Below are 27,703 nucleotides of genomic sequence, written 5' to 3'. Positions count from 1 at the left end.
AAACAGATCTAATGGACTTGGTAACGCAATGGCTACCCACAGCTCTTAATTTACCCTCATCCCCCACCTCTTATCTGGTGGAACGAGTCCATCGCATCGGTCCTGACAAACAATCCTCACAATCCTCTTCATCACGTCCCAGGCCAGTCATATTCAGGCTACTAAACTATCTCGACAAAGTCAAGATCCTGGAAGCCTACCGCAAATGCTCTGACCTACGGTACAAAGAATCCAAACTTCTTTTATTTCAGGACTTTTCTTTTCAAGTCTCAACACAACGACGGGAGTTCTCCCCAATCTGCAAGGAACTCTATGCCAAAAACATCAAATTTGCCCTTTTGTACCCGGCAAAACTGAGAATCTTCCATGACGGCAAACCTTATTTCTTCGATAACACAGATTCAGCTCGAAATTTCCTCAAGTCCCTATCATCACCACACTCTAATCCTCGAATGGACGATGCGGACTAACTATCTTAGTCCCAAGTATCTCCCTCCGTGGTTACATCTTTTTCCCTAGCCCAATGGATAACACATGGTTGATAGTTGTTATATGGTTCTTATTTTCTTCCCCACCCCCCCTCCCCTCTGCTAACCAACCTACAGCTTCTGTTACAGATGGACGGTTATTATTTCTGTCCTCCTTGGTTCGAAAATGTAAAAAATGTTATGACTGGTGGTCTATACTATATCGGCTACTATTTTCTTTTTGCATTGCATTGTTTAGTGATCACATATATACCCCAACTCCGTTAGTTTGCCCGACACATCATTCTAGTCCTCCCCAAGCGAGCTGGGACGGGGAAAAGGACTGTCGTTTATGGCTTCTCCTTTTAAGTTCCACTAGAATGGGAATTGGATAATGACAACCCCTAGGGACACTGTGGCCTCTAAAGATGGCTCAAAGACGTCCCTTAAGTTAGTCTCATGGAACGTAGAGGGCCTAAATACACCAATCAAAAGGAAAAAGGTATTAACACACCTCAAAAAATTTCATCCTGATATAGTGTTCCTACAGGAAACACACTGGCGCCCCAATGATCCCAATACACTTAGAGACACCTGGGTTGGAGATTTCAAAAGCGCTTCCTATGTTACTAAAACAAGGGGAGTACTTCTCCTATTCCGCAGATCACTGAACTACAAGATTAAAGATGATTGGGTAGACCCTGAAGGCAGGTTTTTGTTCCTAAAGATAGAGGTTGAAGGTGAACTTTTCACCCTAGCATGTATTTACGCACCCACGGGACCGAACGCTTCCTTCTTCTCAGACATCTATGTTAAATTACAGGATTGGATGGAGGGAGTTTTGATCATAGGGGGAGACCTTAATACCATATTAGACCCATTATTAGATGTATCCGGTGGCCCCAGACAGCTGAATTACAGTAGATCCGCACCACCATCCCTGTCACTGCTACAAGACTCTCTGCACCTGCTAGATCCATGGAGATTCCTCCACCCTGACTCTAGAGAATACACCTTCTTCTCACACCCTCATAAAATATTCTCCAGATTGGACTATTGGTTAGTACCGACCTCCGCAATACATAGAATCCTGGACTCCACCGTAGCCAACATACTCATATCAGACCATGCCCCTATCACCCTAACAATTAAACTAACCACAGCCCGACAATACTCATATACCTGGCGGTTCCCTGAATATCTTGCTCACTCGGAAGACTTCAAACTCTTCTTGACACAAGCGTATCTTAATTATACACAGGATAACGCAGCACATGTTAATGACACAAACCTTTTCTGGCAGGTTTCCAAACCCGTCCTTAGAGGACAGATCATTTCCTATGTTGCCACCAGGAAAAGGCATCTCCGGGAGAGGATGGCAGAGGCATCCCTTCAGGTAGCCTCGACCTATTCCCAATTACTAGCCGACCCATCTGAAACCAACAGGAAACTATATAAAGACACCAAATCAATTTATGACACTCTCTGTGCCGAACAGGCCAAATTATTCCTATCCTTCCAATCTAATAAATACTTTCGCTGGGGTAATCGCCCAGGGAAACTATTAGCAAACATGGTGAAAACTCATGCAACACCTAAGTACATCTCCTCAATTAGAGACATAGACGGACCCCCCTCAACAACACAAGACCAGATTAGTGACACCTTCTTAACTTTCTTTGAGAAATTATACACCGCACCACATGACAACCCCACGGCAGGAATAGATTTCTTGACACAGGCAAATCTCCCCACACTCTCTGAAAGCGATAGAGACCTACTTACCAGCCCCGTAACTGCAGCAGAATTGGAACTAACCATCAAATCTCTCCCAAATGGGAAATCCCCAGGACCCGACGGGATGTCGGCATCTTATTACAAATTACTTCTCCCACACCTAAGCGAACACCTCAGGCGGTTATATAATGCGCTTTTGGAGGGACATCCCGCCCCAACAGATTTCAACACTGCCCGAATCATAGTCCTCCCCAAACCTAATAAGGATCATACGTTAGTATCATCCTACCGCCCAATTTCACTGTTGAACCAAGACTTTAAAATATTTACAAAGATCCTTGCCACCCGCCTCCAAGCAGTCCTACCAAAATTACTACATCCTGCCCAGACAGGCTTCATGCGTAATAGACACTCAGTGCATAATATTCGCTCATTACTAGCAGCTATGTATAAAACCCACGATTCACAGGAGATAGACAATATGGTACTGAGCTGTGACGCAGATAAAGCCTTTGACCGAGTGTCCTGGGCCCACATAGATAGATTACTTAGACTTCAAAACTTTGGCATTGCTTTTGTCAAGGTGTTTCACATCATCTATCAAACACCACAAGCCTTTCTGACGGTGAATGGTCACAACTCAAGACCATTCTCCTTACATTGCGGCACCAGACAGGGTTGCCCCCTATCCCCTCTACTTTTTAATTTAGCCTTAGATCCCCTCCTTCGCCATTTTTGCAGAGAAAATAGATGGCGCGGCATAAAACTAGCCAATCACGAAATCAAATTCTCAGCATTTGCTGATGACATTCTACTTTACTTTAGCAATCCCCGACAAGCCATGCCATACCTACTTGACATCCTGGACTCATTTGAACTAGTTTCTGGCTTCAAAATTAATCCATCCAAAACGGAAGCATTAGCCTTCTTTCCCTCCATAAAAGCAGGCTGGGGAGAAACATTCCCATTCCACTGGGCCACAAACAATTGCATTACCTACCTAGGGATTAAATTCCCTGACCACCCCTCCAAACTATACTCGCTTAATCTCCCCCCACTATTGGCCAAGACATATACAGATTTCGCCAGATGGTCTCACCTTCCCCTTACATACACAGGCAGGAGCCATTTGTACAAAATGATAAGTTTTCCCCGCCTGCTTTATGTACTACAGATGCTCCCACTGATCCCACCCAAACACATACTAGCTCAACTAGACAAAGCACTGTCCAAATTTATCTGGGCGGATAAACGCCCTAGATTCTCGTTATTCAAACTACGCCAACCTCGCTCCCTCGGAGGCCTTAATTTACCATGCCTTTATTCCTACGCCTTGGCAGCTAACTACAGAATCGCTTTGGACTGGATTGGCGGATGCGATATATACGCTAACACACAGTTGGAACAGTCTTTTGTCCCGTCCCAGGCCCTGGTATCTTTACTACACACCAAACCCACCTCCATACCACACTGCGTGTCAGATAACATACTCATCTCCTCCACCTGCGCTGCATGGAGACAGACCCGTGCTCGACTGAAAATATCACGATACACATCATTATTTTTACCTCTTTGGAACAATCCTGACTTCAAGCCTCACACCACCTCCCCTATATTTCAGACTTGGTACAATGGTGGACTAAAATACATTCATCATTTTTAAATGCCGAAACTCTAACCTTACTTACACAATCTCAACTCATAGCACGCTTTCCATCCTTACCAATCCCAATTTTTCCATTCCTTCAAGCATGTAGCTACGTACAAAAGGTTACATCTTCAATAATTGCACAGGATAACTCCCACACCTTGGACAACACATTACGACACACCCAAGATGGTAGCTTTCCCACAGCGCTCATATATACATATTCCCGCACTCTATTGGATGTAGAAACCGGCTCAACAGGCCTCCTAAAGTGGAAGCTAGAATTCCCAGACCTCACAATGAAACTAATTCTGGAAGCCAACGCATACTTGGACAAAACACTCGGCTCAGTCACATACTCAGAAATGCACCAAAAATTTTTACATAGAGCATATATCACTCCCAAGCTACGGCACCTTATTGGTGCAGCTCCATCATCTCACTGCTTCAAATGCACTGCTCCAGAAGCAGATCTTGTACACTGCCTATGGTCATGTCCCAAAGTACACACGCTCTGGCAGACACTCCAGTCATATATTACAACAGAGTTACAGATACAATTCACCATCACTAAGACGTGGGCATTCTGGGGCATATTCCCAAAACAACACCCCCCCGGGCTAGCCAAAGGACAACGCATTCTCTTAATTAAATTGGCAGCAGCCACAAAAAAAACAATCCTATCACAATGGATATCCACCGACCCAATCCCCATTGCATTACTGCATCCTAGGATCTCTCATCTATTCCACCTAGACTGGACCAATACTGCCTTACAGAAAGACAAATTGACCGAGAAATTTTTCCACATTTGGCTACCCTATATCCAGACCCTCCCCCAGGTTACAAAGGAAGCTTTGCGGAAATGCTTCAAAGACACAAAATGGTATTTGCAGGAGACACTAGACTCTGCACCTCCCCCCTTTTGACCTCCGACTCTATATCACACATGTATATCACCTAACTCCCCCGCACTTCAAAGGTTACTACACACCCTCTACAGTTCCCATACTATTGTTACCTAGGGCTTACACGGAGTATAATTGTATTTCTTGATACTATCTGTTCATAATGTAATGTAATGTACTGTTCATATAATGCACACCGTTAAACCTGTTTTACTGGCAATTCACTGGTCAATAAAAACACTTTGAAAAAAAAAAAAAAGATGGAATCGCTCAGGGCGGTTATTGCATGCCTGGAGGAGGGGGATTACATGGTATCCCTGGACATCAAGGAGGCTTACCTACATGTCCCCATTTATCAACCTCACCAGGAGTACCTCAGATTTGTGGTACAGGATTGCCATTACCAATTCCAAACACTGCCGTTTGGACTGTCCACGGCACCGAGGGTCTTTACCAAGGTAATGGCAGAAATGATGATACTCCTTCAAAAAAGGGAGTTTTAATTATCCCGTACTTGGACGATCTCCTTATAAAGGCGAGGTCCAAGGAGCAGTTCTTGGTCGGAGTAGCACTATCTCGGGAAGTGCTACAACAGCACGGATGGATTCTATACATTCCAAAGTCACAGCTGGTTCCTACCACACGCCTACTGTTCCTGGGGATGGTTCTGGACACAGAACAGAAAAAAGTGTTTCTCCCGCAGGAGAAAGCCAAGGAGCTGTCATCTCTAGTCAGAGACCTCCTGAAACCAAAACAGGTATCGGTGCATCACTGCACACGAGTCCTGGGAAAAATTGTAGCTTCTTACGAAGCAAAATTCCTTTCGGCAGGTTCCATGCAAGAACCTTTCAGTGGGACCTCTTGGACAAGTGGTCGGGATCGCATCTTCAGATGCATCGGCTGATAACCCTGTCTCCAAGGACCAGGGTATCTCTACTGTGGTGGCTGCAGAGTGCTCATCTTCAAGAGGGCCGCAGATTCGGCATACAGGACTGGGTCCTGGTAACCACGGATGCCAGCCTTCGAGGCTGGGGGTCAGTCACACAGGGAAGAAATTTCCAAGAACTTTGGTCAAGTCAGGAGTCATCCCTACACATAAATATTCTGGAACTGAGGGCCATTTACAATGCCCTAAGTCTGGCAAGGCCTCTGCTTCAAAACCAGTCGGTGCTGATCCAATCAGACAACATCACGGCAGTCGCCCATGTAAACCGACAGGGCGGCACAAGAAGCAGGATGGCGATGGCAGAAGCCACAAGGATTCTCCGATGGGCGGAAAATCACGTCTTAGCACTGTCAGCAGTGTTCATTCCGGGAGTGGACAACTGGGAAGCAGACTTCCTCAGCAGACACGACCTACACCCGGGAGAGTGGGGACTTCCTCCAGAAGTCTGCCAACTGTTGGTAAACCGTTGGGAAAGGCCACAGGTGGACATGATGGCGTCCCGCCTAAACAAAAAACTAGATATTGCGCCAGGTCAAGGGACCCTCAGGCAATAGCTGTGGACGCTCTAGTGACACCGTGGATGTACCAGTCGGTTTATGTATTCCCTCCTCTGCCTCTCATACCAAAGGTACTGAGAATAATAAGAAAACGAGGAGTAAGAACGATACTCGTGGTTCCGGATGGACCAAGAAGAGCTTGGTACCCAGAACTTCAAGAAATGATATCAGAGGACCCATGGCCTCTACCGCTCAGACAGGATCTGCTACAGCAGGGGCCCTGTCTGTTCCAAGACTTACCGCGGCTGCGTTTGACGGCATGGCGGTTAAATTCCGGATCCTAAAGGAAAAGGGCATTCCGGGGGAAGTCATTCCTACGCTGATAAAAGCCAGGAAAGAAGTAACCGCAAACCATTATCACTGTATTTGGCGAAAATATGTTGCGTGGTGTGAGGCCAGGAAGGCCCCAACAGAGGAATTTCAGCTGGGTCGTTTTCTGCACTTCCTACAGTCAGGAGTGACTATGGGCCTAAACTTGGGTTCCATTAAGGTCCAGATTTCGGCTCTGTCGATTTTCTTCCAGAAAGAACTGGCTTCACTGCCTGGAGTTCAGACATTTGTAAAGGGAGTGCTACATATTCAGCCCCCTTTTGTGCCTCCTGTGGCACCTTGGGATCTCAACGTGGTGTTGAGTTTCCTAAAATCACATTGGTTTGAGCCACTTAAAACTGTGGATTTGAAATATCTCACGTGGAAAGTGGTCATGTTATTGGTCTTGGCTTCGGCCAGGCGTGTGTCAGATTGGGCGGCTTTGTCATGTAAAAGCCCTTATCTGATTTTCCATATGGATAGGGCAGAATTGAGGACTCGTCCCCAGTTTCTCCCTAAGGTGGTATCAGCTTTTCACTTGAACCAACCTATTGTAGTGCCTGCGGCTACTAGGGACTTGGAAGATTCCAAGTTACTGGACGTAGTCAGGGCCTTCAAAAAAAATTATATTTCCAGGACGGCTGGAGTCAGGAAAACTGACTCGCTTTTTATCCTGTAGGCACCCAACAAAATAGGTACTCCTGCTTCTAAGCAGACTATTGCTCGCTGAATTTGTAGCACAATTCAGCTGGAGCATTCTGCGGCTGGATTGCCGCATCCTAAATCAGTAAAAGCCCATTCCACGAGGAAAGTGGGCTCATCTTGGGCGGCTGCCTGAGGGGTCTCGGCTTTACAACTTTGCCGAGCTGCAACTTGGTCAGGGGCAAACACGTTTGCTAAATTCTACAAATTTGATACCCTGGCTGAGGAGGACCTTGAGTTCTCTCATTCGATGCTGCAGAGTCATCCGCACTCTCCCGCCCGTTTGGGAGCTTTGGTATAATCCCCATGGTCCTTTCGGAGTTCCCAGCATCCACTAGGACGTTAGAGAAAATAAGATTTTACTCACCGGTAAATCTATTTCTCGTAGTCCGTAGTGGATGCTGGGCACCCATCCCAAGTGCGGATTGTCTGCAATACTTGTACATAGTTATTGTTCACTAACGGGTTATTGTTATGAGCCATCTGTTGAGAGGCTCAGTTATGTTTCATACTGTTAACTGGATATGGTATCACGTGTTATACGGTGTGATTGGTGTGGCTGGTAAGAGTCTTACCCGGGATTCAAAATCCTTCCTTATTGTGTCAGCTCTTCCGGGCACAGTATCCTAACTGAGGCTTGGAGGAGGGTCATAGTGGGAGGAGCCAGTGCACACCAGGTAGTCTAAAAGTTTTTTTTAGTTGTGCCCAGTCTCCTGCGGAGCCGCTATTCCCCATGGTCCTTTCGGAGTTCCCAGCATCCACTACGGACTACGAGAAATAGATTTACCGGTGAGTAAAATCTTATTTTTATATAGCGCACACATATTCTGCAGTGCTTTACAAAGAATATTTCAGTCATTCACATCAGTCTGTTATTGAACCTTGACTTTCTAATCCCACACAATCAGGACAAAGTTGACCATGTGCAAGATCCTGTTATTCTTGCCCTTTGGAGAATGAGGACGGTCCCAAAACGTATACGAAGTAATGTGAGTAAAGCTGTCTGCAGGGAGATCCTGGACTCATGTAGTGGAGAGTTAAGGGCCCCATACACTACAGCGAAATGTCAGACCCTCATGTCGCATAAGATTTCCCTTGAACCGGCCGGCAGCCTCCCGGGCGGCAGGATCACAAAAGATACATTGTATGCAGTCCTTTTCCATACGATGTATCTTATGTGGTCCCAGCCATGCCTGCGGGAACCGACAGACCACGAGTGAGGCACTAACGATCTATGGACTCCGAACCGATGCTCACGGGACCGTGCATCGGATCGGATGTAAAACACATCCGATTTGCCACTTTTCATCCGATTTATCGTCCAGAAAGGTCAAAATTGTATTAAATCGGACATTATCGTTGTAGTGTATGGGGCCCTTTAGAGACTGGAGCTGTGGACGGGCAGAATTAGTTTTGGAGCACAGAACATGGGGGTTATTCAGATCTGATCATAGCAGCAAATTTGTTAGCTAATGGGTAAAACCATGGGGGTAATTCCAAGTTGATCGCAGCAGGAATTTTGTTAGCAGTTGGGCAAAACCATGTGCACTGCAGGGGAGGCAGATATAACATGTGCAGAGAGAGTTAGATTTGGGTGTGGTGTGTTCAATCTGCAATCTAATTTGCAGTGTAAAAATAAAGCAGCCAGTATTTACCCTGCAGAGAAACAAAATAACCCACCCAAATCTAACTCTTTCTGCACGTTATATCTGCCTCCCCTGCAGTGCACATGGTTTTGCCCAACTGCTAACAAAATTCCTGCTGCGATCAACTTGGAATTACCCCCTATGTGCACTGCAGATATAACATGTGCAGAGAGAATAATAGGCCCTACACACTTGGTTTCTGACTGCAAGATATGAATGATCTCATTCATTAATGAACGAGATACCGTTCATATCGTGCAGTGTGGAGGCTCCAGCTATGAACGATAAGCGGCCCCGCGCTCGTTCATCACTGGTGCCCCGTCGGCTTTGCATGCAGGACAATATGGACGATCTCGTCCATATTTGCCTGCACTTCTATGGAGCTGGGTGACGGGGTAGTGAAGAAACTTCACTCCCCCCACTACTGCCCCCCCCCCTTCCCCGCCGCCGTGTCGCCTGTCGGCCGTATTTCCCGTCGGGCAGCTCTGCGGCAGATCGCCAAATGTGGGAGGGTTATATTGTTTCTGTGCAGGGTAAATACTGGCTGCTTTATTTTTACACTGCCATTTAGATTTCAGTTTGAACACACCCCACCCAAATCTATCTCTCTCTGCACATATTACATCTGCCCCCCCCCCCCCCCCCCCCCGCAGGCAGAGGCGTTCGCTAGGTTGGAGGGGCCGGGCCGGCATTTTGGGGGCGCGGTCTGGGCAACGCAGGTGCGCCCGGACCGTGCAGGGGGTGGGCTGCGGTGGTTGCGTGACATCACACGCAGCTGCTGTGACCCGGGATGCACAAATAGCTCCCTGCCAGCGCGCAGGAGTTGCGCAGGTAGGGAGGTACTTGTCAAGTACAAAAGCATCGCCGCTGTGCAATGCTTTTGTACAGGGGGTGGGGTGGGGGATAGGGCCTGACATGCGGGGCGGACTAGCCCCATGCTGGGCATCCCCCCCACATGTCAGAGAGATACCCCTTTCACATCGCACAAATAACCCGGTACCGACACGGCATATTGCCGTGTCGAACCGGGTCAGTGTGCGATGTGAAAGAACACTGGCCGATTTAGCGGGTCGCCTGACCCGGTAAATCAACCCGGTAAAAAAGAAGGGTTTTACCCGGGTTGATTACCGGGTCAGGTGCGGTGTGAATGGGAGCCGTGTCGATGCGACACGGTTCCCATTCACAAGATAGGGAGAGGCGGCGCTGGAGATGAGCTCATCTCCCGACGCCGCCTCCACCCCCGCCCCTGCTGCTGCTGCGCGCTCCGTTGTTATGGCAACCGACCCGGGTCGGAAAGCCAGCAGCGGAGTGCAAATGCCGGATCCCACCCGGTAAGTACACGTTTGTCTTACCGGGTAGGATCCGGCATTTGCAGTCTGAATGCAGCATGAATGTGCTAAATTTAGGTTTTGCCCATTTGCTAACTAATTTGCTGCTGCAATCAGATCTGAATTAGGCCCATAAACCGTGTTAATGATCTATTTTACTGTGACCGACGCCGGAATCCCAGCACCACTTGGGAGACCCGCACAGGAAGACCCAACAGCCCCAAAGATAAGTATCATGGTAACTTTTAGGGTTAGGGCCGGGTAGGGGGTTAGGCACTAGGGGGGGAAAGGGTTAGGCACTGGGGGAGGGGGGGAGAGGGGGTTAGCCCAAGCAGCCAGCACCCGAGGGTTAGGGTGGGGTGGTAAAAATACTTACTGTGACAGGACGGTACCGTACGAAAGCACTCGCCGCTTTCGCGTCCCGTTGACTGCGCACAGATTGGAAGGTCAAGCCGCACGAGGCCTGACCACATAGGGGATTCCCGCTTACCGTCAGTAACCGCCTGTTACTGACTCCGCCCACTGCGCTGTGGGCGGGTTCTTGCTGCCACCACCAAACTCCTAACCTGCCGTGGCGTTTGGAACCACGGTTCTGCTCTGTATGTGCCGACGCACTGCCTTACCACAGCTGTGTGGTGCTGACGAATCCCCACTAGCCACTTGCTAGGCCTCTACCGGTAGCTGGCGGAAGGCGGAGCTTGGAGACGCTAGGTGCTTCCCTGGACAGCCGGAGGACGGGGCTAGGTTTGGCCTAACCCTGTTGGTCACAAGATGAAGCAGTCTTCTTGAGGCAAAGATGTTTATTGCTCAATGATAACCTTTAAAAAGGCTCTTCCCTATTGCTAGGGGCAACAGCATACAATTAGATGTTTTCAGCAGAAGAAGATGTTACAATACCAATCCTATGGGCCAGCTGCCCTTCTTTTATCCCTCTCCAAGACCCCTTACCACAGGGGGTAAGCCCGCCCTGTGGTGCACAACCAATCAATGTTTACCCATGAGCTGTGCATGCTCTGGTCTCATGCACACCTAACATTGTTCCCTATGGACAGTGGGGAGTGGTCGGACTCCTTGGGCTCTCCCATCTGGGAGAGTCAGGATACTCCCCGGTGCCGTTCAGTCTGGCTGGGGGGAAGTTTTCCCTCCTAAACTGACTTCCAGAAACCTGCCCGGGGACCCCTCTCACTGCCTGCAGCCTGGATTTGGGCTCCAGAGCTGGGCAGCCTGGCTCCCCGGTCCAGGTTTCTTGGCACTACGGCTGATCTCCATGGAGCTCCAAGAAACCACTCAGCTTGTTTCATAGCTAAGCTGCTTCTCTCTCTCCCTGTGCCTCTTGGAAATGTGAGGCTGGATGGGAAAACATTCCGTTTTTGGGGAAAAGGTCTGGGAGAATCCATCAGCCTGCACAGCTATGGATTCCCCCCTCCTGGGACACACAATCAAGTAAGTGCAATTTATCTTTAAATACATTACATTTAAATCACACTGTACATGTTTATACATTTAAATACACTCTGTGTCTGCACAGGCTTCACATACCTAGGCACTGCATGTTTTACACAATGTCCTGTTCTGTAACTACTGTGTACTAGCCCTAGCCCTGCAGCCTGGCTGTTAGGGCTCTCTCTCAGTGCTGGAGGTATGGGGCTGGCTTCCCCCATCCTCCAGCCTGCCTTCCTGCCTCTGGGGTTCCAGGGAGCTGGCTCTCCCTGTCCCCCCAGTGTGGCACTAACCAGTGGCCTCGCCGCACGCAGCGGCGCACCCCCCTGTAACGAAGTCCGGCGGCCCGGGACACTTGTCCCGGCCGCCGTGACCCTGGCTTGTTTCAGCGCTGAGGCGCCGGGAGCGTAGCTCCCGGACCCCAGCGCTTCACCATCCTGCTCGGCAGCCTAATGTCCCCCACACCGCTAGGGAGCCGGCTAGCCCGGTCTCCCATGAGCGGCGCTGATTGGTGGCCTCGCCGCACAGGGAGCCGGCTAACTCGGTCCTCGTGTGCGGCGCACCCCCCTTTCTGCCCGGCAGCCCGGGACGTCCGTCCCGGCTGCCGCGGCTGGCCACCTCCGACGGGCTGAGGCGCCGGGAGCAGAGCTCCCGGCCCCCAGCGGCGGCTCTTACAGAGAGCACTGAAGCGGGAGCCGAGCTCCCAGCCGCAGCGCTCACCCTTCTCCCCGGCGCGCACACTCCAGTGCGCCCGGGGCTACACTGACCGCTGCCGGGAGCGGAGCTCCCGGACTCCGGCGGTCAGCGGCTGCCTTCTCTCCCCCGGCGCGCACACACTGCTGAGCGCGCCGGGGGCTGTCCTCCCTGCCGTGGTCTCCGGAGAGGTCCGGGACCACGGCACATTGAAAAAACACAGGTTTTTAATATTAATAAAACACGGCGCCTAGCGCCCAACATATTTAAAATCTGGCGCCAAGCGCCCTTTGTTCTTTTAGAATGGCGCCGGGCACTAGGGGTTAACCCCTTCAGTGCCGCAGGCGGCCATTCTCCTCGTGGCTGGGGTCCCTCCGGCCACACTCCTCCCCCCCATTCAAGCGGGTCAACCAGGGACCCATGTCCCAACGATTTGGGTCCTGGTCCCATAGTCCGTTGGGGTGAAGGGGACGCTACCTGGGGGTGTAGGCTCTGGCCTAGACAGTTCATCCATAGTGTAGTGGGCCTCTCTTCGTGGGTGCACAATGTTCAAATAGTCCACCTGAAGTCCAAGTTCAAGGCTCCACCACAAAAGTCTGTCCAATTCCCCCAAGGTAGGTTGCAGCCACCTAACAGGTAGGTGGTAAGTCACCACGGTGGGGGGCCGGTTACAAACAAGTGCCACCCACGGTGTCCCAACTGTGGCATACCCCACCTCCCACAATAGCAGTATAGTGCTCAACCAGGCCACAGGGTGCTCCTGCCCATATGGCTCTTTCTGGCTCGGTACTGCTCCCAGTCCGTGCAGTGGCGCAATAGTTCGTAACACACAGTCCTGGTCAAGAATGTGCGCCATCAGCACGGGAGCGGGTACCCGAGCCTCCTTCAATGACTGGAATGCCAACTCGCAAGCGGGTGCAAAGTCCACTGACTTGGGAATGCCCTCCCTAGCCATCTCTGTCAAGGGGTTCGCTACAGGACTAAAGTCAATGACAACATGTCCGTAGGGCCTTACAGGTTCTAAGGTCAGTACCTGTCTGGGTGATGTGTGTCGGGGACAGCCTCTGGTTGCCTCCACCCCCTCTGGGTTGGGCCTACCCCTGTCTCCTCCCATATGGTGCCCCAGGCACTGCACCTCCGTCATACCTATCTGGCAACTGTCTGCCCGAACTGTCAGACCTGCCCTCCAATCCTCCTCCGTCGACCTATGACTCGGGAAACCTACCCTGTCACCTAGGCCTACTCTTCCCTCCTCGTCCGCTACCTGTGTCACAGTGATGGCGGCCAGACCACCAGCCTCTGGATCCTGTGTGGCATCCACTACAGGGAGGCTGCGTGTCTTCCCCGATCTACTGCGCACAGGCAGGGGACCTGCTATGTCCACAGCAACTTGCTGCGAGGGTTCTCCTATGGGCAGAGGCCCAGAGACAACACAACCGCTGGAGTGCCCCGGCTGCCAACGCATGGCACCAGCCTTACATGTGGTCTGGGCGTCATCCGACATTCCAGACCAGGGTAAGCTCTGTATCAGGCACTTCAGGGTACGGTCTGTCTCCGGGTTACTGTCCAAAGGGGTTTCGCTGGCAACCGACACCGGTTGCGCAGGAACGTTCCCTGAGGGGACCAGTTGGACACATTCCCTATCTGGTCTATCCCCTCCCACTTTCCTGGCTACCCTGTACCTTAACCCTTCCCGCCAGGTCAAACTTCCTGCCCCAACCCTGTCAAGGCCGCTGCCAGAGTGGCGCCTCATGCCTTTCGGGGATGGGTCAGAGAGTTGAGCCTCCCTAAACTCCTGCCTGTGGCCCTCAATCTCTCCTAAATTGGGACACTCTACAGGGGGATCTAGGTGGGGACTACTAGGGTCAGTCTGGTAGGGGTCAGTCATGGAAAAATCAGTGTGGTTTCTCATACTCACCGCTGGAGTTGGCAAACCACTTGGGTCAGGAGCATCATTGGGCACCCCCACAGGATCACACGAGCTGGAACCGACATCCTCTGCGTTGCTAGGGGACGTAGGCATACCAGAGGCAAAAGGCATGCGGGGTCGATGTACTGATCTAGCCGCTGTAATCTTTTCCTCTGGGCTGGTTGATGCTGTGGTTGGCTGTGCTGGCAGTTGTCTAGCAGCTGTAGTCTTTTCCTCTGGGCTGGGCTGTGCTGGAGTAGCTGATGTCAATGGTGGTTTTGGAACTTGACTCCGGGGAATGGCGCCAACAAACGTAGTGACGATCCCACCACCCAGATCATTTCCTAGGACCACATCAGTTGGGAGACCATCCATGACGGCAACTTCTCGCAACTCTGGTCCAGCTCCCCAGTCCAGGTAGACTCTTGCCATGGGAACCGCTTTTTCTGTTCCTTCTGCCAGGGTGACCGTGGCAGTGCGACCCTGCAATACTGCAGCAGGATCTATAAGGTGGGGGCTCACCACAGTGATTGAGGCCCCAGAGTCTCTTAGGCCTTCTCCCTGCAGGGGTCCCACGTGGACCGGCTGCAGGTGCCTCCACATGTTGTGTAGGGGCTGTTTGGCCATGCAGGTGACTCTCTCCGCAGAGTGCACCTGTCTCTCGCCACACTCCATCGGACTGACTGGAGGGGGAACAGTCTCTGTAGGCTCATCTCCGCTCGTCAAACAAGCGATCCGGGCTCCAGCACTCGGATTTGGGGCACAAGTCTGGGGTGCTTGGGATGCAGGACAGTTCATCCTCAGATGTCCGATTTTCCCACAGCCGTAGCACTTCTTCTCCAGTCGTGGCACCGATGATCTCTGATCACTTGCAGGGACGCTGTGGTGCGGTTGCTGGCCAAGAGCACCCGGGTTGGAAGATGCTTGTCTTTGGGGGTGATGAGCTGAAGAGGGGGGTCCCCTTGGTGGTACAGTCTGTTGGAGCTGGCTGCTGGCGGGGCGCTTCTGCCCCCGTGGCCGAATTGCCACATATTTGTCGGCTAATTGGGCAGCCATTTTTAAGCTGGGTGGCTCCCGATCTAGCACCCACTCCTTCACTTCTTGGGCGCACCTGCGGTAGAACTGCTCCCTGCAGATCAGGTCGATCAGTGCGTCCCATGTAGTGGCTTCCGAATCCTTCACCCACTTCACCACGTACTGCCGAAGCTGGGTGGCGAACTGCTCATGGGTGCTGCTCGGATTCTTGGGCAAGTCTCTGAACTTCTTCCTGTAAGACTCTGGAGTGATGAAGAATCGCTGGAGGAGGGCCTTCGCGACTTCGTCGTAGTTCCCACAGTCCTCCGTCACCACTCCTCGATAGGCCTCCAAGGCCTCTCCATGCAGAGTGGGCACAAGGTGTCTCACCCACTCTGACTTGGGTAGATCGTGTAGTTTACAAGTCCTTTCAAAAACTTGCAAATGTCCATCAATGTCCCCATCACTGTCTGCAAACTTAGCAAACTGAATACGTCCTGATCTGTGTACCCCAGCTGACAACGGCTCCCGGGGTACCACGGCCTGTGATGCCCGCTCCGCATGCCACATCCGAATGACAAGCATGCGTTCTTGCTCCGTTGCCCTTTCCCCCAATTCCGCTAGCCGATCTGCTAGGGTATCCGGGTCGCCCCCCCTGGGACGTTGGGATCCTGGCCCTGCTAGGGATTGCTGGGAAACATGGCTGTTGTGAGAGAGGGCGGGGCTTGTGGATCTCACCGGTCCTGTGCGAAGGTCCACTGTTGGGCCGTCCTCTGCGATGCTGACGCCGTCAGTGTTTTCCACCTCTACCCGATGAGACTCCTCCCAGCTCCTGAGCGCTGCCTGCATGACGCTCCTGGACGCGTTGAAAGGGATTTCCACACCCTTGTCCTGGCATACGATCTCCAGATCATCCTTGGACATTCCGCTGAATTCCGCCATCTTGTGCGTTCTCCTGCGCTGCAGTTACTCCTCTCCTGAGTAACTCGGCTTCTCCAATCGGGTGATGAAAAGCCGCCTGGGAATATCCCACCACTATGCCACCAATTTCTGTGACAGGACGGTACCGTACGAAAGCACTCGCCGCTTTCGCGTCCCGTTGACTGCGCACAGATTGGAAGGTCAAGCCACACGAGGCCTGACCACATAGGGGATTCCCGCTTACCGTCAGTAACCGCCTGTTACTGACTCCGCCCACTGCGCTGTGGGCGGGTTCTTGCTGCCACCACCAAACTCCTAACCTGCCGTGGCGTTTGGAACCACGGTTCTGCTCTGTATGTGCCGACGCACTGCCTTACCACAGCTGTGTGGTGCTGACGAATCCCCACTAGCCACTTGCTAGGCCTCTACCGGTAGCTGGCGGAAGGCGGAGCTTGGAGACGCTAGGTGCTTCCCTGGACAGCCGGAGGACGGGGCTAGGTTTGGCCTAACCCTGTTGGTCACAAGATGAAGCAGTCTTCTTGAGGCAAAGATGTTTATTGCTCAATGATAACCTATAAAAAGGCTCTTCCCTATTGCTAGGGGCAACAGCATACAATTAGATGTTTTCAGCAGAAGAAGATGTTACAATACCAATCCTATGGGCCAGCTGCCCTTCTTTTATCCCTCTCCAAGACCCCTTACCACAGGGGGTAAGCCCACCCTGTGGTGCACAACCAATCAATGTTTACCCATGAGCTGTGCATGCTCTGGTCTCATGCACACCTAACATTGTTCCCTATGGACAGTGGGGAGTGGTCGGTCTCCTTGGGCTCTCCCATCTGGGAGAGTCAGGATACTCCCCGGTGCCGTTCAGTCTGGCTGGGGGGAAGTTTTCCCTCCTAAACTGACTTCCAGAAACCTGCCCGGGGACCCCTCTCACTGCCTGCAGCCTGGATTTGGGCTCCAGAGCTGGGCAGCCTGGCTCCCCGGTCCAGGTTTCTTGGCACTACGGCTGATCTCCATGGAGCTCCAAGAAACCACTCAGCTTGTTTCATAGCTAAGCTGCTTCTCCCTGGCTGCTAGGGCTCTCTCTCAGTGCTGGAGGTATGGGGCTGGCTTCCCCCATCCTCCAGCCTGCCTTCCTGCCTCTGGGGTTCCAGGGAGCTGGCTCTCCCTGTCCCCCCAGTGTGGCACTAACCAGTGGCCTCGCCGCACGCAGCGGCGCACCCCCCTGTACCGAAGTCCGGCGGCCCGGGACACTTGTCCCGGCCGCCGTGACCCTGGCTTGTTTCAGCGCTGAGGCGCCGGGAGCTTAGCTCCCGGACCCCAGCGCTTCACCATCCTGCTCGGCAGCCTAATGTCCCCCACACCGCTAGGGAGCCGGCTAGCCCGGTCCCCCATGAGCGGCGCTGATTGGTGGCCTCGCCGCACAGGGAGCCGGCTAACTCGGTCCTCGTGTGCGGCGCACCCCCCTTTCTGCCCGGCAGCCCGGGACGTCCGTCCCGGCTGCCGCGGCTGGCCACCTCCGACGGGCTGAGGCGCCGGGAGCAGAGCTCCCGGCCCCCAGCCCCCAGAGCTCCCGGCCCCGGCTCTTACAGAGAGCACTGCAGCGGGAGCCGAGCTCCCAGCCGCAGCGCTCACCCTTCTCCCTTCTCCCCGGCGCGCACACTCCAGTGCGCCCGGAGCTACACTGACCGCTGCCGGGAGCGGAGCTCCCGGACTCCGGCGGTCAGCGGCTGCCTTCTCTCCCCCGGCGCGCACACACTGCTGAGCGCGCCGGGGGCTGTACTCCCTGCCGTGGTCTCCGGAGAGGTCCGGGACCACGGCACATTGAAAAAACACAGGTTTTTAATATTAATAAAACACGGTGCCTAGCGCCCAACATATTGAAAATCTGGCGCCAAGCGCCCTTTGTTCTTTTAGAATGGCGCCGGGCACTAGGGGTTAACCCCTTCAGTGCCGCAGGCGGCCATTCTCCTCGTGGCTGGGGTCCCTCCGGCCACACTTACCCTCTCCGATGTCGGGATCTTCACTGTCAGGATGCCAGCGTCCTGGAATATCATACCGAACCCATTTTAATGGCTTCATAGATTTTCAAACTTCTGGAGTGCAAGGGGATTGTTCACTGAAACAGGAGGCAGAAAGTGGTGGCAAATTATCTTTAAAATTATGAATGAGTTTCATAATCTATATAAAATTTATCTCTGTCGACCTTTAATCTGTGTTATTCTGCAACATTTAAAATGAACCTTGAAGAAACTGGTTATTTCCTAGAGTTGTTATATGAGGCCACAGTGCATAAACCTATTCTCAGATTCCAGGACTGAGATCTCTGTAATGTGACCCGACAAGTAGCTGTATATTATGCAGACAGCATATTTAATCATTTAATCCACTCCACATTCATTTCTAAATCATACACCTTGATCACGCTGAGACTAAATAACCCGCTATTGTACTCAGTCTGACAATGAAGTGCAGCAGCAAATGGCTCCTCTGCCTCCAGCGGGAGAATTAATGAAATGTGTTCCTAGAGATTGTCTGCTGCGGACTTCTGACATCTATTATTCATAGCGGGTTTGCACGCGCCTCTTAGTTACACTTTAAGGTGTGATCCCGCCATCCTTACTTTCTCTCAGGAAACGTATCGTTTGTTTCACAAGTATAATGTTTGTTGATCACATTTTCCATTTTAAGTTCACGTCATACCATTCAGATAATTATATTTTCATATTATTGTAAAATCCAATTAATACCTTCATCATGCAATCCAGTTCATTAGTAATCATTTAACGGCTGATTCTAAGTCGCACGTAGCAGCGTCTATTGGCGGTCGCCTAAGTTTATGCAGACGCTGCTAAAAGCTCCAACCCTGGTGCAGATTTGTGAGGCTGAATGCGCAGAGACTGAGACGCCCACTTTTAGCGTCTGCACGCTGTAATACCAGTTGGTTCATCTTTACGTGCCACCGTCAGATGCACTATTGGAAATTGCACCAGCTCTATCGCAGATGCAGTGTCTCCGTATGAATGTGGCCTCCTATTTAGGGGTCTGTATATTAACCAGAGAAAAGCCCTACAATATCCAGATACTTCTGCCCGAGATAGCGCTACTCCTTATCGTGTCTATTTATTAAAGGTGTCGCCCCCAGGAATCACGCAGAAGCAGTCGTTTATCATCAGTTAGGCCATGGCCCCTTCCATACGGAGCCGATATTCCACGTATTATCTCCCCATCCTTCATTAGGAAGTGGTCAGGATGCCGGAGATCTGCCTACTTTTCTGGGGGTGCCAGGGACTACCTGAAAAGGCAGATATGTGTTACATTCGCGTTGCATAGATTGAACTGCAGGGTACCTAACTCCTGGCACCAATCAGCTGTTTTGGAAGTCATTAGCCTAGGGCTTCACATACTTTTTCCAACTTATATGTTAAATTTAAAAAAGTATATTCAGGGACAGTTTACAGTCTACTGCACATGCACTGGTCTCCGGGAACATGACTTCCGCTCCTTGTTCCCAGGGACATCTCTACTGCGCATGCGCAAATCACCAGGAATATGTCTGTGGCGGCCCTTTTCCCGGTGTTTTCTGCAGCCAGCGCCGGGCTAATGGAGCGGAGAGTATAATTATATGGGTGTGTGGACCCAGTGGCCTGTGTACACCCATTTTAGTTACGCCAGTGAGTGTATTCAATCTGGATAAGAAGTGCTGTCAATTCACATGATACTGTGTATTTGTTATATTGTGATATTTATAGATAATAATTACTGTTTCACGGTGAATTTGGTAAGTGCATGTATAATATAATTAGACTTTATTGTACTTTATGACTGTTAGCTTTCACCAATCATGAAAATTAGGGGGGAATTCAATCAATATCGCAGCCCGACCTCCCGTCTAAAGTGACGGGAGATCGCAGGGGCGATATTCAATTAATGCTGTTTATCGTGTTGATCGCTCCCATGTTGGGTTTAGCCGCGTAAAACAGCTAAACCTGACTAAATTAAGTGGACGCCCAAACGGGTCACTTTTCTCACAGTTCAGCTTGCCAGCATGGGGGCTGTGAGCGGAAATGTCGCCCAGCAGCCCAGCACACCCAAACGGAGCAACAATTGAATGTATTTATTTTTTACCAGTTATTTATATAGCGCACACATATTCCGCAGCGCTTTACAGAGAGTTTTTGGCCATTCACATCAGTCCCTGCCCCAGTGGAGCTTACAATCTAGAGTCCCTATCACATGTACACACAGACACATTCACGCTAGGGTTCATTTTGGTTGGGAGCCACTTAACCTACCAGCATATTTTTGGATTGTGGGGGGAAACCGGAGTACCCGGAGGAAACCCACGCAAGTACGGGGAGAATATACAAACTCCACACAGTTAGGGCCATGGTGGTAATCAAACCCATGACCTCAGTGCTGTGAGGCAGTAATGCTAACCATTACACCATCCGTAATGCCCGGAATGTAGTGGCGGCCATGGGGAAGAACAATTGAATTCCTCCCATAATGTCAAATGAGATATAAAATAAAATTCCATTTTAGATGAGAACATGCAATATAGGCTCAACAATGACAAAACAGAATTATGAGGTTGTGATATTGTACAGTGCAATAAAAAAAGAAGACATACAATGTAGTAGAGGGAGAGATACGTCCTTGCCGCAAGGACACAGCAATTGTATACTCATCCAGCAGAGGATGAGACAATGGGGACAGCACACAGGTCAGAACAGAGTGAGCCAGTGAGCAGAACTCTCATAGGAACAATGTACTAGGGCCCTCATTCCGAGTTGTTCGCTCGGTATTTTTCATCGCATCGCAGTGAAAATCCGCTTAGTACGCATGCGCAATGTTCGCACTGCGACTGCGCCAAGTAACTTTACTATGATGAAAGTATTTTTACTCACGGCTTTTTCTTCGCTCCGGCGATCGTAATGTGATTGACAGGAAATGGGTGTTACTGGGCGGAAACACGGCGTTTTAGGGGCGTGTGGCTGAAAACGCTACCGTTTCCGGAAAAAACGCAGGAGTGGCCGGGGAAACGGTGGGAGTGCCTGGGCGAACGCTGGGAGTGTTTGTGACGTCAACCAGGAACGACAAGCACTGAACTGATCGCACAGGCAGAGTAAGTCTGGAGCTACTCTGAAACTGCTAAGTAGTTAGTAATCGCAATATTGCGAATACATCGGTCGCAATTTTAAGAAGCTAAGATTCACTCCCAGTAGGCGGCGGCTTAGCGTGTGTAACTCTGCTAAATTCGCCTTGCGACCGATCAACTCGGAATGAGGGCCATAGTTCTTTATTTGTGCAAGATGCATTAACTTGAATTAAAATCTGGAATGGAGCTGTTATGTCTGCTGTTCATGAGATGCAGGGCCTCAGTCAGTCAGTAAGACCAGGCTGTGGGGGTCATTCCGACCCGATCGCTCGCTGCAGTTGTTCGCTGCGCAGCGTTCGGGTCAGAACTGCGCATGCGCCGGCGACGCAGTGCACCTGCGCATGCCGGACGGCCGGTTTAGCGATCGCCTCTGCCTGATTGACAGGCAGAGGCTGGAGGGGGCAGCCGCCGTATTGGGGGCGCGGTCCGGCCAACGCTGGCGTGGCTGGACAGTGCGGGTGGCGGGCCGCAGCGGCTGCATGACGTCACACGCAGCCGCTGTGACCAGGGACAGCGACTAGCAACTCCCGGTCAGCCGCAGGAGCTGTGCTGGCCGGGAGTTACTCAACAAGTACAAAAGCATCGCCGCTGTGCGATGCTTTTGTACTGGGGGGGGAGACATACAGGGCGGGCTAGCCCTTTGCTGGGCGTTCCCCGCATGTCTGGGAACATGATAGTAGCTGTGCTAAATTTAGCGCAGCTACGATCAACTCAGAATGACCCCCTGTATACAAGGATCTGGTAACATTGTGCACCCATCAGCTATTTTTGGTGCGCTTGACATCACAGTCTTAATGCTTCAGGGTTACAGAATCTCCGTTTTTATTTTTTTTTTGGGGGGGGGATTTGCTGCTTCATATGGAAAAAATCCCTAAAAACTCATACAGCAGTGTGTGCACAGCGGCACAGTTACGATCAAGACGCATGGTATGTAGATGTAGTGGAAATGTGCTGGGCTGTTCCTTGGTGGTGCCTGGGAAGTGCATGAACATGGGGGGTTATTTAGAGATGGGCGCAGATCATTGCATCCGCAGCAATATCTGCATCCATCTCCTAACATGCTGGAGACTGCCCAGCAATTTAATTGCAGATGCATCCATTTAAGGTCGCCCCCTGGCTGCACTGGCAGGTGGCCCGCTGCATTTCTTTTATAACAGCGACTGTATTTGATGTCACACAATCGCCCCAGAAATCCTTGCAACACGCCCCTGTGTTGACCACCACACCTCCTGCAACGCCAGGCCGCTGCCCCCGAACACTTCCTGCTTTTAATCATCTTGCGACTGCATCGTTCCAGGATCCGGCCGCAAGGAGAAAGGTTGCGCACGCACACTGTGGCCGGTGCGTGAGTGCAGACCAGATGGACGTGGCCGCTGCGTACAGACACGCGGCTGCATCCATCTCATGGTTCGTCATACGAGAGTGTCACAGAACTGGTTGCAAACTCAGGACCTGATTCCGCTTTGTAAGGAATTGCACAGCCGCAGGGTATTGACACTGCAATTCCGTATAAATAAAATGCAAATGCAACAGGGGGCATCTGTAGGAGATAGATGCCTCCTGCATGCACCTGCAACGTCCGAGTGCTGCTTCTGAGGACGGACAATCATAGCACACCTCAGTCAGTCTGTGGAAGCCAAAGCTTACCCAGACTGACTGTCAGATCCATACAGCCAGGTCCAGGAAGCCTGCATCTGGCGACTCAGACCCTGGGCCTGACAGGTCTATGAAATAGGGGCGTCGTGACCACATTTGAAAGCAATGCCTGTTGCCGCCCCTGCTCTGCCCCCCAGTTGTCATTCATGCTACAGGTGAGGGGGACTGCAAGCGATATCGCCTGCGCAGACACACAAACATGGGATTTTTATGTAAACCATCACTCTTTGCATACAAATCCGAGTCAGGCCCTCAGAAGCTCACAGTGGCGGCCATTCGCTGATGGAGAATCTGCACCTTGTATGGGGCTGGTGCAAGTTTCCATGTTGCGACTGATGGTTACCTCTAAAGACACACCAAGCGGTATGAAAACATCTAAAGACCTTCAAAGTGGGCGTCCCAGCCTTGTACAGTCAGTCATACGGATGTACACCGGGGGGAAGGGCTTGTACTAGTATTAGGATAAAGTCGCAGCATGACTACAGCAAGTGAAGTCATTGTGTAGCCCTGTCCTCACTGACACGATCACACAAGAGGATGGGTCACTGCCTCCCAAATTATCACCACACTCCTCTCCTGCTGCTGTGACCTTTCTGGTGATGTCTTTGGCTTAGTAACAGGTACAGAGGGAAATGACGTTTGCATACTGTAAGATGCTCAGATCCAATCACACCTGACAAAGAGACTTAGGTGTAAATTTACTAAGATGGGAGTTCTATTTAAGATGGGATGTTGCCCGTAGCAACCATTCACATTCCAGGTATTATCTTCTAGAAGGTGCTAGATAAATGAGAATTAGAATCTGATTGGTTGCTATGGGCAACATCCCATCTTAAATAGACCTCCCATCTTAGTAAATTTACCCCTTACCGTCTCGTCACATACTCATATGTAATAGAAGCGTTTTGCATGTGTCAGGTAACGCTCTGTCTTCTTGCTCCGCAGTATCCCAGCACCAGGCTGTGCAGAGCCACCTGGAGAAGCCGGCAGGAAATGCAATCCTCTGCAACAACTGCGGCACAGCGTGCAAAGGAGAGGTCCTGCGGGTGCAGGACAAATATTTCCATATCAAATGCTTCACATGTAAAGGTAGGAACGCTGATGTTTTATCTGTCTTACGCCTTTGCTTATTACAAGTGGGCATCATATTTACATTGCTGAGATATAATTTTGCACGTTTAAGCGATATTCAGTTGGTCGTGGTAATTTACCTCCCTGGGGCTATTCAATTAGCCCCAATGTCGGCACTCTTCAAATGTTTTTTTCCACCTGCCTGAGGCAGATGAGAAAAAGCCCCATCAGCCCCATTTAAAAAAAAAACCACATAGGTTCATGAACTTATCAAGAATTCTATGTGTTTTTGTCCAAAAAACAAAATGTTTTTTTGGGCGCAAAAAAATGGGAAATAATTGGATAGGGAGAAAAAGAATTGGCCAAAAATGAAAAACATTGGTAGTTTTTCACGGGTGAAAAATATTCGGGCTAATTGAATATCCTTACTTAAAAGAATGATTTGCCATTAAATATAAACTTCACCCTGTTTGCATCCCTATTTATATAAAACTTAAAGCTATTTGTATAGTTTATAGTTGCCCCTAACCTCCTAATTTCCAGTTACAGTGGCGCGGGTTTTGTCTTGGGAATGTCCCTATTTTACATTGTACTGTATATTGAATTACATTTATACACACAAATCTCTCTCTCTCTCTCTCTCTCTCTTTCTATATATATATATATATATATATATATGCATGCAAGGACTGTCAGGGAGAGAGCAGAGGTGAGGCAGCTATGAGCTGGCAATACAGGAACTGTCAGGGAGAGAGCAGAGGTGAGGCAGCTATGAGAGCTTCGCTGGAAGTACAGGGACTGTCAGGGGGAGAGCAGAGGTGAGGCAGCTATGAGAGCTCCGCTGGAAATACAGGGACTGTCATGGAGAGAGCAGAGGTGAGGCAGCTATGAGAGCTTCACTGGAAATACAGGGACTGTCAGGGAGAGAGCAGAGGTGAGGCAGCTATGAGAGCTTCGCTGGAAATACAGGGACTGTCATGGAGAGAGCAGAGGTGAGGCAGCTATGAGAGCTCCGCTGGAAATACAGGGACTGTCAGGGAGAGAGCAGAGGTGAGGCAGCTATGAGAGCTTCGCTGGAAATACAGGGACTGTCATGGAGAGAGCAGAGGTGAGGCAGCTATGAGAGCTCCGCTGGAAATACAGGGACTGTCAGGGAGAGAGCAGAGGTGAGTTCAGCCTCCTATCTGTCATAGTCAGGCACTGCCTGGCTCTGGAGGAGGGCCGCACTGTGGCCAATAATACTGCACAAGGGGAGGCAGCTATCAGATCTGCCTCACTGAGTGGGCGTGGCTTAATGCAGTGTAAGGTGACCTATCCAAGAGAAGCTGATGACCAAGATGGCTAAAATGCAGGGGAAGTGGCTGCTGGGGCTGTGTATGTTTTAATGTGTTATTTTATGGTGGGCAACTCTACCCTGTGGGTGCCCCCCGTGCAGCACCAGGCATGGCACCAGCTAGTGGTAATGGTTATTGCAGTATAGTGGGGGTAAAAAGTTTTTAGTGCTCTCTACCTGACTTTTTTATTTTGTACTTACTCAACAAACTGTTTTCATGTTATTACTCGGTAAGAAGAAAAAATTTGATTTATCTATCTATCTATCTATCTATCTATCTATCTATCTATCTATCTATCTATCTATCTATCTATCTATCTATCTATTGGGTACATACTGCTGCACCTTTGTATAATGCCCACATGAACCATTGGGTTAATATAGGGCAGTACGGATGATGTAATGGTTAGCAATACTGCCTCACAGCACTGAGGTCATGGGTTCCATTCCCACCATGGCCTTAACTGTGTGGAGTTTGTATATGCTCTTCGTGCTTGCGTGGGTTTCCTCCCACAATCCAAAAATATACTGGTAGATTAATTGGCTTCCAATAAAATTAACCCTAGTGTGCATGTCTGTGGTGTACATGTGTTTAGGACAGACCAGATGAGCCAAGTGGTTCTTATCTACCATCACGTTCTATGTTTCTATATATGTGTGTGTAAATCTGGCTCTAATTCTACCCAGTGCCTCCTCAGCCATTTACCTTAGTGTAGTGCCGATTTCCATTTCTGAGAACTACTTCTGCACCAAGCCTGTGCTGCAATTTGCAAACGGTCCAATTTCCTGCCACTTTCATTAAATTACAACCTAAATTTAAACATGATGCTTTACTACAATTTTGAAAGTTATTGGGCCTAATTCAGTAAGGATTGCTGACCGCCCCCCCCCCCCCCCCCCTTCCCGATGAATCAGAAATTGCGATCGCCTTGCAATTTCTGCTTCATCGTAGAAAGTAGTGATGCCTCCTGCCGGCGCAGGAGGCCCGCCACCATGTTCTTGATCGTGGCGGCTGCCTGTGATGTCATGCAGCCTCCGTGATGATGCCCCCAACATGCCTCCGTTTGGCCGCCTCCGCCCCCCATTTGCGCCACACCGCCCCCGCAATGCTCTGTCTCCGCCCTGGAAACGAAAAGTTGCCGCCCCGCCCCACAACCGTCTCTGCCTGATTGACAGACGAGGCAGTCGCATTTTCTGCGCCCCCCTACTCCCCACAGAAAGTGCGGGCTCATGTGCAGGATGGGCGCAGCGCATGCGCCGGCGGGGCGATCGTAATAATTCCGGTTGGATCGCGATTTGCGATCCAACATGAATTAGCCCCATAGTGCAGACAGGGTTAACCTACTTTACATAACATTAGTACCGCGTCTGCCTTCTCCCGTCTATATTATGCTGTTGACATTTTGACAGCATCAGTGTAGACAGAACATATGTATTCCTCTAGGAAGACGTAGAAAGTTGTGTTCTGGCATACAGGTAGCTTTTAGGTAACAGGTAAAAATCTGAGGCACTGATGACTATGCTGATGATGTGACTAGGTTACATCATACACAGCCTTTGTGATGTCACTGAGCTCTGGAATGATGGTCACTGCTTGGAACAGTCCAGTGAGTGTGAGCTGTATACTATACACATCCATCCACCTCACAGACTAAGGTAAGATTATTTTGATCTAAACGTTACATGATGTTTTGAATTAATCGTATGTAAATATGGTTTAACAGCTATCAGGAACATTTCCAAATTATGAGGCTTGGTTTTTTTTTACACCACCCCAGGCATTATCAATTTAACATGCCAATACTTAGCAAGGAATGCCATTATTGTGCCCAGCTACTTTCACCAGCCTCTTGCTGCCCAGTAATATTTTAGGAGTAGAATGCACCTAGTTTTTCTGCCTTCCCACAAATGTAGGTGCTCTTCTAGTTTGTGTGTCCTTGAAATGCACTGTCTGAGTTATCTAGTCACAGCGGTGAAAGTGATTTCCAACAGTCAGGAACTGTGACGACCTAAACTACCCAGCTCTTTCATCAGCACAGCCAAGCAACCAACCTTTCTTCCAACGTGGGGTCCCCCCTGGTTTTAGGGTAACCAAAACTGGGCTTGTGTTTTAAATTTATATTTAAGCATTGGTAACCTCCATATCCACCGTTGTGAGGTATGGAGAAAAGCCAATAGTATCAGAACTGGTTATACCCAGACAGGGGGCCGGCCTTCATTCCCCCTGGGGAAACCAGCCCTGGTGCTAACT

The 27,703-nt window shown here is 50.4% G+C and overlaps 1 protein-coding gene across 8 annotated transcripts in view; it reads left to right on the top strand.

Moving 5' to 3' along the window:
- The window catches only part of ABLIM2 (actin binding LIM protein family member 2), a 342,851-nt gene that overhangs the window by 120,150 nt on the left and 194,998 nt on the right, over positions 1-27,703 (top strand). For all 8 annotated transcript variants that reach the window (XM_063924017.1, XM_063924051.1, XM_063924068.1 and 5 more), the window contains exon 2: positions 23,994-24,137. In XM_063924017.1, coding sequence (XP_063780087.1) covers positions 23,994-24,137 — 144 coding nt within the window. The remainder of the gene's footprint in view (positions 1-23,993; positions 24,138-27,703) is intronic.

The sequence above is a fragment of the Pseudophryne corroboree genome, chromosome 1, assembly GCF_028390025.1.
Source record: "Pseudophryne corroboree isolate aPseCor3 chromosome 1, aPseCor3.hap2, whole genome shotgun sequence".
Taxonomy (NCBI): Eukaryota; Metazoa; Chordata; class Amphibia; order Anura; family Myobatrachidae; genus Pseudophryne; species Pseudophryne corroboree.
This window is presented reverse-complemented; position numbering and strand designations above follow the sequence as displayed.